Genomic DNA, 16,029 nt, shown 5'->3' with positions numbered 1-16,029 from the left:
TTTTTTTTTAAAAAGCCTCTTTCAAAAGCCATGTCATCTAACAGCTACGAAACCAAAGAAAATGCCAAAGAATGGGATGCGGAGAAATTGGAATCCTGTACACCTGTGGGAAAATAGTGCAGCTGCCATGGAAAATGGTATGGAGGTTCCTCAAACCATTAAAAATCATAGCACTGTATGTCCCAGCAATCTCACTCCCAGGTATTTATCCAAAAGAATTGCAATCAGCATCTCAAAGGGATATCTGTACTCATCTACACATATTCTTTTTTTTGGAGACAGGGTCTCTGTCATGCAGCAGTACAGTGGTGAAATCACCGCTCACTGCAGCCTCAACCTCCTGGGCTCAAGGGATCCTCTCACCTCAGCTTCCTAAGTAGCTGGGGCTACAGGCACATGCCACCATGACTGGCTAATTTTTGTATTTTTTGTAGAGACAGGGTTTCACCATGTTGCCCAAGCTGATCTCAAACTCCTGGGCTCAGGCAATCCACCCACCTCACCCTCCCAAGGTGCTGGGATTACAGTCATGAGCCACTGTGCCCAGTCTGCACTCCCCTCCATATTCATTACCGCATTATTCACAATAGCCACGATATGGAAACAACCTAAATGTCCATGGATGGATGAATGGATAAAGAAAATGTGGTGTACATACATAAAGCAATACCATTCAGCCTGATAAAAAGAAAGAAATCCTGCCATTTGCTAAAATATGGAGAACCTGGAAGGCTTCATGCCAACTGAAATAAGTCAGACACAGAGGAGAGTAAATCCAACATGATTTCACTTATACAAAGTAGACAGAACAGTCAAACTCATAGAAACAGAGAGTAGAATGGTGGTTGCCAGGGTCTGGGGAGAGGGAAAAAAGGGGGAATTGCAATTGCATGGGTTAAGTTTCAGCTACAAAAGAGTAAGTTACAGAGATCTGCTGTAGAATACTGAGCTTATACTTAACAATACTGCATCATGCACTTAAAAATTTGTTATAAGGGTAGATTCTGTGGTAAGTATTCTTACCACAATAAAAAAAAAAAATAAAGCCCAAGAAAGGGGAAAAAAATGCAATGGATAAAATAGAAAAATAATTTTTAAAAAGAATGTAAATTGCGATTATAAAGAGAAAAGTCAACTATTGAAAGGCAAACAATATCATATAAAATATATTAAAAAAAGAAAAAACATTTTAAATAATATATTTTTGGAAGGAACAGGCCCTTATCATCGTTGGACTTATAAATAATATTTTACTGAAGGGAGCTATCAAATACAAACTTTTATGTACAGAATACACAAATCAAGCTTGTTTTGATTAGTATCATACCAGCTACATGTAATTCATGCTAAATTAAGACATTCATCAATAGTTGAAATGGCCAAAGGAAAATTTAAAAATCAATGGCCATGAAAAACTAGATCCAATAAACTTTACTCCACTAGAAGCCACATTCCTACAACTAATCACTGTTAAACCATTGCTCAGGGACATGTCCCAGGTCTAGAGGTTCTTGTTGGCAATGAGCAAGGCAGAATATACGCTGCATTTTTCAGGGAGTTATCATGTAATGAGCATAGAATCATTCTTCTTTTCCGTCTTGTGGCACGGCATTTGATTTAAACAACTAAATGGCCGACGTGTGAACACAGCCAATGTGTGAGCCTACTTTATGGTTAATATATCTATTGGAAACAAATGAACACAGAAGCTCTTCAAACTTCATCTATCTCTTTTAGTATTTATCACAGTCTTTTTAAAATTTTTTTTGAGATAGAGTCTTGCTCTGTCTCCTAGGCTGGAGTGCAATGGCACAAACCCGGCTCACTACAACCTCTGCCTCCCACATTCAAGTGCTTCTCCTGCCTCAGCCTCCCGAGTAGCTGGGATTACAGGCATAGGCACCTGCCACCATGCCCAGCTAATTTTTGTAGAGATGAGGTTTCGCCATGTTGGCCAGGCTGGTCTCGAACTTCTGATTTCAGGTGATTCACCCTCCCCTTGGCTTCCCAAAGTGCTGGAATTACAGTTGTGAGCCACTGCGCCCAGCCCCATCACACAGTCTTAAAATTAACCTTATATGAGTTTCCTCTCCACTCCCTGAACCTGATCATACCCCTAACGATGCAAAGGGAGCTGATCCAGAGTAAATCCCAATTAATAGTTATTAAAACAATGAATTAAGAACATACTCCTGCTCACCTCACATTCTTGTTCCCTGGCTGAACAGGATTCACTGTCTCCTTCAGTGTCCGTCTCAGAGTCGTCTCCCAAGCTAATGACACAAGCATATGGGCAAGGTTCTTGCTGGGGTTCTGAAACATAATCATCGTTTCCAATTTCCAAATTGCTTGAACAGCCTTCAGTACTCAGAGTACTTATAAAAGGGCAGTTGACAGAACTTAATGTTGTAAAAGTCCTTTGACCTGGTTCTGGGCTCTCGCTAATCCTGATACCTAACCAGGGACACTCAGACCGTTTCTGTGAGATCTGTTCTGAGCCATCTTTGGCCACAGCAGGTGATAACTGCATTTGGCAAGGAGAGTCCGTGCTGCAAATGTCACTCCAAAAGCCTTTGGCTAGGTGTTCTGCCACTTCTCGCTCCACACTACTCCTATCACTAGATGCAACACTACCATCTTCCCTGGGGCCCAAGTCGGATTTCAAAGGTAAATCCTGACTTTCGCCAAATGTTTTTTCTTGAACATCTGTACCTGACAAAGGCTTTTCTGTTAACACTGTTGTGTTTTGCATACTAGCAAAATTCAAGTCACCATATTGGTCATATGTGTGTAAAAGAGACAGAGAATAAAGTCCATGAGGGTCTATGGAAGAACTGTGGGGGAAAGGAGTCACTTCTGATTTTTCAGTTGGACACTGAGAAGCAGGCTCTTTCTTCGTTTCTTCGGGTTCCATTGCTAATTTACTTTCGTCACATTTTAACATCACCTGCAAATCTCTACACTCCGGGACTCCTCCCAGGCATTCATTTTCCGACGTTTCATTTGGCTGAACAGAAGCATGAATGTCTTTGACACTAGATTCCCCAGTACGGACTCTGTCAGTTCCAAATGCTTTTTGGAATTTTCTGTATTTGGGGCATAAAGAAGGTAAGGCCAGAGCAGCATCCTTCTCTAAGCACATGGACTCATATGTCTGACTGGCACTGTCTTGTAGAGGAGGCGAGGCTTTTGCATTTCCTTGATACCTGCGGAGTTTACACTGAGGAGTCTGAACATTTTTATTTTCCACAAATTCCTCCACTTCATCTGTTTCTAAATCCCTCTGGTCCAAAAGTGAAAGTTTAAGATCTGTTTTCTGACAGTGTGATGAAAAGCATTTTTTTCTTGGGCATTCTTGCTGGTCTGCAGTGGAGTCCAAAAACTTAAATTTCAGAAACTGAAAGCAGGATTCCTCAATATTGTGTACACTTAAAAACTCCACACATTTGCACACGTCATCCACATTCTCTTTACTTAAAATCAGTTTAGCAGTGTAGGCAAACTGAATTAAAGGTTCAAATCCTTTAACTGTCACCTGTTGATACATAAAATAAAAAACACATCATTTGAAAGCTGTCTAGTACATAAAAACAAGATAAGTGGAAGAGAAATAGATGTGTAACTTATTTGTGATAATTATAAAATATCTACTTTAATTTAAAGAAAAAATATTCTTCTAAGAAATGTAAAAGGAAAGGATCCTGGAAAAGTATGCTTTTCACAGGGACCACACACTATTTTATAGAGTCCACTCTTAATTGCACATGAATTATGGTTTACTCACATAAGTTAAAGACATTAAGACATTATAAGTTTCCCATGACAGTGGAAAAAAAAATCATCTATGAATTAGAGCAGGATGAACACGATCTGCCACACATACATAGTGAGCCTATTGCTAGCCCAGCTCCACATGGCCACTGTATTCCAAACAACTTCAACTGCTGCTACCAGCTGCAAAAGCAGAACTTTTAAGGATATAAAACAGTACCCGTAAAGAAGTTACAAAGTCCTGACCCACGGTAAATGCATACTAACTGGTAACTATTAACTTTACTGTCCTAACAGTAAAAGTTTTAAAGATACAGATTTTTTAAAGTGATCTAAGAGAAGTTATAGAAATCATGCCTCAGTACTGTTTCAGCAAAAATTCATGGACTCAAAGTAACAAAACTTTTAAGTAGAAACTTGCACATTTACATTAAACCTGTCTCTTAAAATGAGAGGCAAATGGAACCAGCTGAAGTACACAGAAAGTCTGATCCTGGGTTAAAAGTACAAAATTAATTTGAAACCACTGAGTTCTAAGAGTGGTCAAGATAATATTAATATTTGTGATCTTAAAATCTAAACATGCTAAAACCATGTTTAGGCTTTTTAAAGGCTCAAATAAAAAGCAATGATACCATCAAATGTTAATGAGAATGCAGAGAAACTAAATCACTCACATATTGCTAGTGGGAATGTAAAATGGTACAGACAATTTGAAATAAACTTTCTTATAAAACTAAACACGCAACTACCATATGACCCAGCAACTGCATTCCTGGTCTTTTATCCCAAAGAAATGAAAACTTATGTTCACACAAAAACCAGTACACAAATGTTTGTAGCAATCTTATTTGTGATAGCCAAAAACCGGAATCAGCCTGATTTCCTTCAACAGGTGAAAAGCTATATACATACACACACACACACGGTACATCCATACTACAGAATACTACTCAGCAGTAAAAAGGAATAAATTTCTGATACACACAACCTGGATTATCTCAAACATCATCAAACCTAAGAGGTAAAATACTGCATAATTCCATTTATATAACATTTTTAGAATGACAAAACTTTAGAAAGGGAAGAAAGGTAAGTGGTTGCCATGGATTAGGGATGGAGGAAGGGGGCAAGGGAATGAGGGCATGGAATGTAGGCAGGAGATGTCTGTGATTATAAAAGGACAACACAAGGGATCTTTGTGTGTTGGCAAGTTCAGTATCTTTTTTTTCTTTGTTTTTGAGGCGGAATCTCGCTCTGTCACCCAGGCTAGAGTACAGCGGTGCAATCTCGGCTGACGAGTAGCTGGGATTACAGGTGCCCGCCACCACGCCTGACTAATTTTTGTATTTTTAGTAGAGACGTTTCGCCACGTTGGCCAGGCTGGTAAACTCCTGACCTCAGGTGATCTGCCTGCCTCGGCCTCCCAAAGTGCTGGGATTACAGGCATGAGCCACTGCACCCAGCTGAGCATCTTAACTATGGTGGTGGATACACAAACCTTCACAGGGGATAAAATTATATAGAACTTAACGTGCACGCACACACGCACACACACACAGACACAGACATTATTAGTATAAGCAAAATTGTGGCAATCTGAATCCTATGGGAGACTGTATCAATATCCTAGGTGTAATACTATACTACAACTTTGCAAAATGTTATCAATGGGAGACACTGCATAAAGTGAAAAGGAACCCTGCACTGTTTCTTATATCTCTACATGAAAACATCAATGTGATAGTTAATATTAAATGTCAACTTGACTGGATTGAAGGCTGTAAAGTCTTGCTTCTGGGTGTGTCAGTGAGGGCGTTGCTAAGGAAAATTAAATTTGAGTCAGTGGACTGGGAGAAGACGACCCACCCTCAATATGGGTGGGCACCATCCAATCGGCTGCCAGCGAGGCTGGAACAAAACAAGGAAGAAGGTGGAATAGGTGACTTGCTGAGTCTTCTGACTTTCACATTTCTCCCCTGCTGGATGCTTCCTGCCCTTGACATCAGACACCAGGTTCTTTGGCCTTTGGACTCTTAGACTTACACCAGTGATTTGCCGAGGGCTCTTGGGCCTTTGGCCACAGACTGAAGGCTACAGTGCTGGCTTCCCTATTTTTGAGGCTTTTGGACTCGGACTGGGCCACTGCTGGCTTTCTTCCTCCTCAGCTTGCAGGTGGCCTATCGTGTGACTTCACCTTGTGAACGTGTGAGCCAATTTTCCTTAATAAACATCCCTTCATATATACATATATCCTATTAGTTCTGTCCCTCTGGAGAACTCTAATACACTCAATAAAAATTTCAATTAAAATTTTTAAATTAGTTAAAATAATCTAAAAGGGTCTTTAGGACAATGAGTTATAAGGTATTTTGACACTGTCACTATAATCAAACACTTCCAATATTTGAAAACTTATGATTTATACATTAGAAAGAATGAATGAATGCATACACACATGCATGTATGCACATACCTTTCCTCCTAAATCCATGAATCAAACTTTGCTTTACTTGGAAAGTCTCATTCAATAATTTGAAAATATGAACCATAATTAATATATCTCCATTATAAAATGTGTTGGTCTTTTTTTAAAACAATGGCTAGTTCACAGGTTGGCCTTTTTTACCATTTTCTTGGTATTGCACCATTGACTCTGACCTCTGCCACAAAACTGACAGACAACCTATCTGTTCTCAAAACTGTACTTGCAGTTTCACAGAAGTAGGCACGGACAGCAACAAGCTAAACTGTAGACTTAGTTTACAGTTTATCCAACTGTATCCAACTGGGAACATCCCACACAGACCTGTCATACACAAAGAATTTCTACATTCTTTCTCCATATTCCTCCTAACTTCTATGCATCCCAATGTCACAGCTTTGATACTCTGCCAGGAGCAGTTACTAACTAAATAAAGCAAGGGATGCTGCTAAGAGTCAGCACAGCCAGCACATCCCCACCCAAACGAGAGTTCCTCTTAAAGGCAGGACATTAACAAGACCCAAACATTTGTTAGCCTGAGCTCCACAACAGACCAGGGAAAAAGATATATGTAAAAGTAAGGCTCTATAAAAATGACACAACACTGTTTATTTTTTCTAATCAATACGTAAAGACAAAGTCAAGAAAGAAAGAAGGGGGGACAGAACACTTACGGAATGCCTGAAAATAGGAGATGTCTTGGGAAAATGGACGTTTTATACAACCCTAAACATAGTGATATGGTTTGGCTATGTCCCCACCCAAATCTCATCTTGAATTGCAGCTCCCACAATTCCCATGTCATGGGAGGGACCCAATGGGAGGTCACTGAATCACGGGGTCTGGTCTTTCCCATGCTATTCTCGTAATAGGGAATAAGTCTCACAACATGTGATGGTTTTATAAGCGGGAGCTTCGCCGCACAAGTTCTCTCTTGCCCACCACCACGTAAGTTTGCTTTTCCTTCGTCTTCCACCATGATTGTGAGGCCTCCTCAGCCATGTGCAACTTTGAGTCAATTAAACTTCTTTCCTTTAAAAAGTACCCAGTTTTCAGGTATGTCTTTACTAGCACCGTGAGAACAGACTAACGCACCTAGCTACAGTTGCTGATCACTGGAAAGGGCCTCTAGAAGACAACGTCACACAGCATGGACTCTCAAAACCATGACTTTTCCAATTGCCTATAATCCACTGGGTGTGTCCTGATTTGGTCATTTCATCAAAAATAACATAACAGTGGGTGTTATGTTATATCCAACTGCTCCATACTGTTAACCAACATTCAAAATTAATGATTTTACATTAAAAAAAAAAAAAACTAGAAAAAAAAGAAAAAAAAAGGGTTGCTGCAGAACCTGGGAAATGCTCCATAGCCACCTGACAAGGATACTGTGCTTTACTTTTAACATTACGAACCATAAAAAACTTAAAAGTAAATTAGAATTGCCAGAAACATGGATCTCTCACCTCTTCTGGAAGAGTAATGTTCAGCTCTCCATCAGCCTGGCCTACGATTCTCGAGTGGAAGTAACTGCTGCATGCCGCCAGCACGGACCGGTGAGCGCGGAACCGCTGACCCTCCACAAAGATGGTGACATCGCATAGCACGTCTTTCTTCCGCTGGTCATTAAGGCTGAGCAAAACATTGGTGCTATGCACAGAAGATTCATAGGCAAAAACCGAGTTCTCACTCAGAGACATTCTGCATAACAAGTGTTGTCGGGAAGTTCAGTGGAAAGCATGCTTCTAATTGTCATCAACCTGCAAACACACATGTAAGATTTCACTTAAATAACATCTTGTTAAAAAATCACAGTGCCAAATATAGATTAAAATATATACTCATTAAAACAAAAATGAAAATAAAAAACCTCCAGAGGAACAACCTAGAGGCATTTATTCAATATACTTCATTTAAAATAGGTTCTTGATAGCAGTTTTCCTAATTTTAGGGAAAAGGTTCTTGGGGTGAGGGAAGGACGAACTTTTTGAACCAAGGATTTCATGGCTCTCTGAAAGTGAGGCATTACACACTGAGAAACCACCTACTATGAGCAAACAGATGGGAGCAGGGAATTTCTGGTGGCATCCCAACACTATCGTTTTGAGACAGTTGAGAGACAGAGTGGGGAGGAGAGACAGCCAGAGAGATGAGAAGAAAGGTCCCCAGAGGTCACACTTTGGGATAAGACTGATAGTAAAACAGGCATGTGCTGTTCCACATTCTCCATGCCCCATTCCTCAACATCTGATAGACGGCGAGTGAATTTAGTGCTTTATAACAAAGGACACAGTTCTACAAAAGGTAAAGATCCTCCAACACAAAGAAGAAAATGACTGAAACGTGTCAGGCCAGATCTTGGTAGTAAGTCTTTTTATATAGTAAGATTTACTTCACATTACAAATACAGGCAGGTAAAACTACCTCATTAATAACATGCAAAAACTAGGTTTTCTCAAAATGCTAAAAATAAGAAAGTTATAATTTTGTATTTTTAAAAACACATACTAACATGTAATAGTCTCCAAATATTTTTTCATCACATACACACTATTGGCAAAAACAAGAGTACCCCCAATACCTGTATGCTTATCTGTATTTTTCAGACATGTGCTACTATTCTGATATATATGTTCTGAGAAACACAGAAGTTCAAAGTAAGAGGTTAAAAGAGAAGTTCTAATATTTTCTTCCAGCACCCTAAGGCCAGAAGGGATGATACCGTAAAGAGTTTATTGGCCTTTATCCGTGTGATGCCTCATAGTATCATCCCTGCGTCATTCACTTCTGTTCTCCTGACACCTTACTGCCTGAAACATGGGAAGCCCTCAAATGGTCAGTGAATGAGTAAATGGTACTGCTTTCAGATTTGCTATACACTCCAAACAAAAATGAAAGGAGAAATAAGGACTACTGAAGTTCAGTCCCAAGGTTAAGGATCACAACTTATTTACTGATTCAGCATACCACACGAAATCACTGGTAACTTCAAAATTGAACACTAGAACTAACTCCAGTTTTGGCCCATAAATGAGTATAAATTGATTTTTAGCAATTAGTCTTAATTTCAGTTATCAAAACAAGGAATTAATGTTAAGAATAATAGGGAAAACCATCCATCAAAGAAGTTTTTGTGGGTGGCACCACACACAGACCACTGCCCTCTTCTTTCTTCAAGACTATATCCTACCCAGAGCACTGTCCTCCCAACCAAGCCGGACTCCATGGCTGACCACCTGCCCTACTATGGCCCTGTACCCAAGCTCCCAGCCTCCCTATTCTTTGCTGGCATCTCGGATGCACACCCTTAAAAACTATACTAATCTTACTTTTGTAGCTCGTCATTCTTTTGAACACAGCACTGCCAGAAAACACTGTAGAAACACGCAGACTGGTGTCACTATAAATTTACAATGTGCAGTCTCAGGCTCTCGGTACTGTTTACCAGTTTTTTGGTATGTCCGTCTCCTGTTCTGTGTAACAGCTTTCCACCTTGCCACTTTTCTCCTCCTGATATCAGCATCTCTCCCAGTAAATCACCATAACTGGGACCCAACCTCAGAAAAAACAGTCCTCCCACTACCTCTACCAGGTTCCCTCTTCTGTTGAAAACAATCTGTAATGTATTCTCTTAATCTCATGCCATCCCTGCTTCTCTGGGATCCAATACCTTCTCTTAACACCCTGTCTCATATATATGCAACCTCTCCCTCCATGCTGGCTCCTTCCCATAGCGTTTGTAAATGAACGTGTTTAAGTCTCTCCAGAGACTATCCTAAAGATGTCAACTATCAACAGCAAGATTATTAAGCTCTAATTCTTCACCAGGCACTGAGCTAAGAGCTAGAGTTTCTCTCATTTATGCCTCAAAACAGCCCTGTGATGCTCCTCTATCACCCCAATTTTACAGATGTGGAAACTAAGGCTTAGTGAGAAGTATCTTGGCCAACATCAAAAGACCAATAAGACAAAGAAGGGGAACTGCCACCAGACATTTTTAACTACTCCATCATTCTATCTCCAGTTAGCACTCGCTGAACGCACAGTATGGAGATTCACTGCAGTAATGTGGGGACCCAGATATTACTAAAAGGTTATGCTTGAGAGTAAGAAAATGGACTGCACAGACAGCAAGAAAAAAAAAAATTGGACCTGTGCTTCAGAAAGAGAATGACTCTGGGCCTTAGACACTGAAATCCAAAGGTTCCTTGGATCTCAAGGTAACTCCACACAAATAATTCCTACACCTTTACCCTAGAGCTGCTAGTAGCCCAACTACATACATCTGTGGCCCACTGCTTCTCATCCTGCCACCAGCTGGCTATTCACCTCAAATTCCAGAGAATTCTTTGCTCAGCATCTGTTTAGGCAGTTTTCAGTAACACATCATTTCATGGGTTCAGAGCTAGTTTACAGATTTGCTGCCCCGGGCGAGATGCCAATCCCAAGTCCTACCAGCTGCAGCTGAGAGAAACTAGAGATTCAGATAGTAAAACAGCCATCCAGGAGGACCCCTCTAAGAAGGATCAGTCTCCCTTAAAGTGGATTGAGCACAGCATGCACCATGACTGATGCTGTTCACACAAGAAATCTGGAACTCATTCCTCATTCCTTCCTCAGCTGGACACCTCTATTCAATCTCTTACTGAGTCCTGCTGCCTCTGCCTCTTCACACTGAGGTCCACCTCTCTCCATCTGCATCAGCACAATTCTAATCCAAGCCATCATCACCTCCTGCCTGGAAAAATGCTGTTTAACCTTCTGTAACAGCTCACAAGCTCACAAATGTGCAAGTTTAGTTATATAAAATAAAAATAAAGTTTCACATAGTAATATTTATGCTTATTACATGCAAGTAATCTGATGCTTTCTACTCCATTCTAATTTTTTTAAAATCCCAGTTGTGATCCACTCAATTTCAAGACCCACTAATGGCCCATCACCTACACACTGACAAATAGAGGCCTAGTGGCAAACACCACAGGATTTCAAGTCTCAGAATTTATAATCTTACACTGTCTGGGTTCAAATCCCAGCTCTGCCACTTACTAGCTATATGACCTTGGCCAAGTTGCTTAACCTGACTGTCTTGGTTCCTGCATCTACAAAGTAGAGAAAACACCAACTCACTGAGATGTTCTGAAGTTTATATGAGATGAGGAGGGAAAAGAGTTCACAGCACAGTGCTTGGTCTACAGCAACAAATAATATTAGCTGCTATTAGTGGTGATAATATTAACAAAAGTCTTATACCCCTAAAGCCCCTCTTGATCCCCTCCAATGTATTCTCTTCATAACAAAAACTCTATGTCACCTTCCAAATAAATGGCTTATGATCACTTCAAAATCCTTAACATGTCCTCAAGTCCTATGTAGTTGGGTTTTTCATCCACTAATCCAGACTTATCTCAAGCCGTTGTCCCCCTCTCTTGCTATTCTCTAGCCTGTCTCTTCCTTCCTGCTCCATAGGCCCCAAGCTCCTACTGATTTCAGGGCCTCCACATACACTGTGCCCACTATCTGGACTTCAACTCTTTAGCCAGCTAACACCTCACCTTTTAGTTCTCTGTTTAAATGTCACAACTTTGATTTGTTCTCTGCCATAACCCAAGCATACCTGTTGGACCTGGTCCAACAGAGGTACATGCTGCTGAATGAATAATTTCTTATTTTTAATACAGAAACAAAACAGAGATTATCTAGATCAGCAGTCTCCAACTTTTTGGCACCAGCGATGGGTTTCATGGAAGACAATTTTTCCCCAGATGGGTGGTGCAATGGTTTTAGGACGAAACTGTTTCAGACCATCAGGCATTAGAGTCTCACAAAGACTGTGCAATCTATACCCCTCGCATGCACAGTTCACCACAGGGTTCACACTCCTATGAGAATTTAATGCTACTGCTGATCTGACAGGAGGCGGAGCTCAGGCAGTAATGCTCACTGGTCAGCCACTCACCTCCTGCTGTGCAACCCAGAGGTTGGGGACCCCAATCTAGATCTTCCAAACACAGCCCAGTCACCTATTCCAACACATGTGGAACAATGCCACTGAGCCAAGCATTCAGAGGAAATTTCTCGGACAGTTTTTCCAGAGCCTTGAGGGGCAAAAAAGAGGCCAGCTCATCCCTCTGGAAGTCAAAAACATACCTGCCACGACAAGCCAAAAAAAGTGCAAGGATTGGCAACTATAAACATGGCCAATACAGACGACCTACAGTAATGAAAACACCTTGCCCTTTGCTTTCATAGCATGAGGCATTACACAAGAGTGTTCTGAAAATCATTTCTCCTAACCCTGGAAACCATCTAAGTGGTCAGCAATCCATTTTTACCCAATAACTTAACTATGTAACAACTACATCAGACAAGAACGGCACATTCATGTCCTCTAATATCCATCATGCACCTTCTAACATTTCTCAAATCTAAAAAGTAAAACACTCCAGCCTTCCAGAATCTAACACTTTATTAACTTAATAATACTAAATTTAGATTCCTGTTACGCCTGCATTTTTCTATATTCTTAGAAATAATACTATTGCTATTATTCAAAACAAAAGTTTGCTGACCTTAGGAAGTTGCCAATTCATTCACTAGTGCTGATAAACGATGAATAAGCTTTTTAAAGCTTTCTACACCTCAATTTGGAAATAACTTCTGCTCTCTGCTGAATGCACATAATTTAAGTTTTGATAGTTACTACTTGACATTTTTGCTTTCAAAATCATACAGGAAACAAGATGCTGTGGCTTTATCAAATTATATAATTTTAAAGATAATTTATTTAAAGGAAAAAAACTTTTAAAAACCTAAGGTGAACACCTGATCATGAAACCAGGTCTACAATATTTCATGTAACAGAAAGTCAGAAGATAACTTTGTATAAAGTTCCATGTGTGCAAAAGAGCTGGAATTTTATCTACCTCAAGTCAATGGACTATGCTGTGTTTTAATTCTCAATGTAGAAGGGTACAATAAATAACACCTCAAACTTTTTTTTTTTTTTAAAAAGGCTACCACACTTTTTTATCTTCATTGAACAATGACAAATGTTCTTCCCACAAGTGTTAGCTGTGCCACATGATACACTAAGTGCCATGAAAACACAAATAAAAGACTCCCTTCAAGAACATAACCTAGATATGTTCAAAATGAGAATGACGCCTCTAGGTAAAAAAGATAATAATAATCATTATAATCAATTTACACAGGAATGTGGGTATCTGGAAAGGTATTTATTTGAAGTAAATCTTCAAACAAAAACTACTTTCCTGGTCAGTGCTCATTTAACCATAATATTCAATTAATGAGAACAATTATTTCACAAACAGTTCTCTGTTAGTCAAGGGGTGTGTGTGTGTGTGTGTGTGTGGCCGGCCACAATTGGTGACCAGTGGACATCAGGAACGGTGCATATGGGCAAGTTTCAGCCTTTTTATAAAAGCAGTGCCCTGATCTGCAGCCCAGTCCATTCCTCAAAACCTGCCTTCTCCCATTTCTAGTGGCTATTTGGAATTTCCACCTTTGCCTCCTCACTGTTTCTGCCTAACATCACCTTCATCAACCTGTCAATTATTTTCACCTCACTCAATTTCAGGACACGGTCTTCAGTGGCTCAGAAGACAGGCAAATTCCTCTTACTATGACATCTTTCTTAGCTCCCTAAGCCCAAGCTTCAAAATCCCCTAAGCCAGTCAGTTCCTGTTACAATATACCTAAGATACTCAAAGTTTGAGTGTTCTTCTGAAATTAGGTGAACCTTATATTTAATGTTTCAAGTGGATGGCAAAGATCCAACAGTATCCTGTGTCTACACCTTTGACTCTCCTTTAAAGGTCTTTATTTTTAAAATGATTTTAAATTTAAGGTGGAGATTCCCGTAAGAAAAATTCTTTCTAAAGACATGGCTCTTCATCATTCCATAATTCTGAAAAAAACTTATCAAAAAGTGTGTGGAAACTTAATTCAGGACAGTAATTTAAGACAACATTCTTCCCAAAGTCCCAAGACCTGACTCACCTGCCAGGAGAGCCTGGAAGAGTAACTCCGTGACCAAGTTGTTATTTTCTTTAACCGTTTACAGGCCTAAATATCGTAACTGCTTAAACATCTGTGATTTGATAATCACATTTTCTAAAGTTATTTCTCTCAGCCTTAAGAAAAGCCTTAAGTATTATTGAAAAAGGTACACCGGCAAATATATTTTGAAAAGGCTGAATGAAAATGGGAAACAAAAAAAAGTTTGAACTAAGGTAAGTAGCAGAGGAACTTATAGCAACACCAAAAATGATGACATTGTTAGACGAGTAAATAACCTGGCAATTTACATTAGAACTGTTATGTAACTAAAGATGCCACCGCTTTTTTAAAAATGGGGTGGGAGGAAATCACTACAATTACTGCAGCTCATGATTATTACAACATCATGTGAGGTCCCATACAGGCAATATTTTTCATTGACTTTTCCTAGTATTAAAAACTATATAGCTAAGTCATGGACCTTTTGTTATAGTTGCTGGATCTAAATCCATATTTGAAATTATGAAACTAAGGTTAAGCTTAGAGGAGAAGAGTCTGAACTGTTAGAGAAGTTTGAAAAACTACTTCAGAGATCAAAAATAAATGGTGTTTTACTTCCCAAATGAACAAATCCAACTTTGATAATTCCGGGTCATAAGTTTAGAAGAGCTTGGAAGTAAACACAGGAACCAAGATGAGAAGGAACATAGGAAACCCAAGCTCCAGAACCAAAACAAGACTAATAGATTCCACTGTTACACCTTTTTACTACAAAGAATTTAAGAAACAATGAAGTCTTTAATTCGCTTAACATATCTGGCTGCTACTTGATTCTGAATAGGATTGTTATCTGTTATGAAAATGTGAACTAGTAACTAGAATTCGTCCACATCAATAAAGCTTATTCACTGAATACATATTTTCTGTCATGCATTTGTCAGTCACTATTTGTTAAACAACTTTGGGGTATGATTTAATATAGAATAAGCCATATCTATTTAAAGCACACAATACAATGACCTTTAACAACTGTATATGTGCATAAAACCACCACTCCAAACAAGACAAAGAAATTTCCATCAGTCCTCAAAATTTCACACACCCCTTCCACCAAGGGCATTGACATGTGCCCTTCCCTGTGCTCGATTCCAGGTAACCAATAATTTGCTTTAGTGTCACTATGGATTAATGAGCATTTTCTTTTTATATAAATGGAATCACACATTATGTACTCTTCGGGTTTCTTTCACTTAATGATTCTGAGGTTCATTCATTTGTTGCATACATCAGATGTTCCTTTATATTACAGAATAACACTCCATTACATGGATATGCCACAATTTGTTTATCCATTTGACTCTGATGGACTACTATAATAAAGATGTACCCTTGCATTGTTCTCAATTTAGGATTATTGTAATAAAGCTTTGATGAACATTTGCAAGGACATATATTTCGCGTTTCATTTTTCTTGGGTAAACACCTAGGAGTAGAAGAGCTGAGTCATATTATAGGCACATGTCTAACTTTTTAGAAATTGCTGAATAGTTTTCCAAAGTGACTGTATCATTTTACCTTGCTACCAGCAGTGTATGACAATTCCAGTGTATGGCAATTAATGAGAACGCTCTACATAAGACGTGTCCATCCCTTTGAACGTGAGGACTGTTTTGCTTCATCTGTGGTGGCAGATAGCATGAAAATCATGCATGGACTTTTTTTTTTCTTTGTAGCTCGTCAGCTATCGT

The 16,029-nt window shown here is 39.4% G+C and overlaps 1 protein-coding gene across 4 annotated transcripts in view; it reads right to left on the bottom strand.

Annotated features, from left to right (window-relative positions):
* Positions 1-16,029, bottom strand: part of BACH1 (BTB domain and CNC homolog 1) — a 48,378-nt gene that overhangs the window by 17,553 nt on the left and 14,796 nt on the right. For all 4 annotated transcript variants that reach the window (XM_033232260.1, XM_033232262.1, XM_033232261.1 and 1 more), the window contains exons 2-3: positions 7,726-8,019; positions 2,201-3,535 (exon numbers count right to left, since the gene is read on the bottom strand). In XM_033232260.1, coding sequence (XP_033088151.1) covers positions 2,201-3,535; positions 7,726-7,959 — 1,569 coding nt within the window. In that variant the 5' untranslated portion in view covers positions 7,960-8,019. The remainder of the gene's footprint in view (positions 1-2,200; positions 3,536-7,725; positions 8,020-16,029) is intronic.

The sequence above is a fragment of the Trachypithecus francoisi genome, unplaced genomic scaffold (genome assembly GCF_009764315.1).
Source record: "Trachypithecus francoisi isolate TF-2019V2 unplaced genomic scaffold, Tfra_2.0 Lachesis_group14, whole genome shotgun sequence".
NCBI lineage: Eukaryota > Metazoa > Chordata > Mammalia > Primates > Cercopithecidae > Trachypithecus > Trachypithecus francoisi.
Note: the sequence above shows the minus strand (reverse complement) of the source record. Positions and strands in the feature narration are given on the sequence as shown.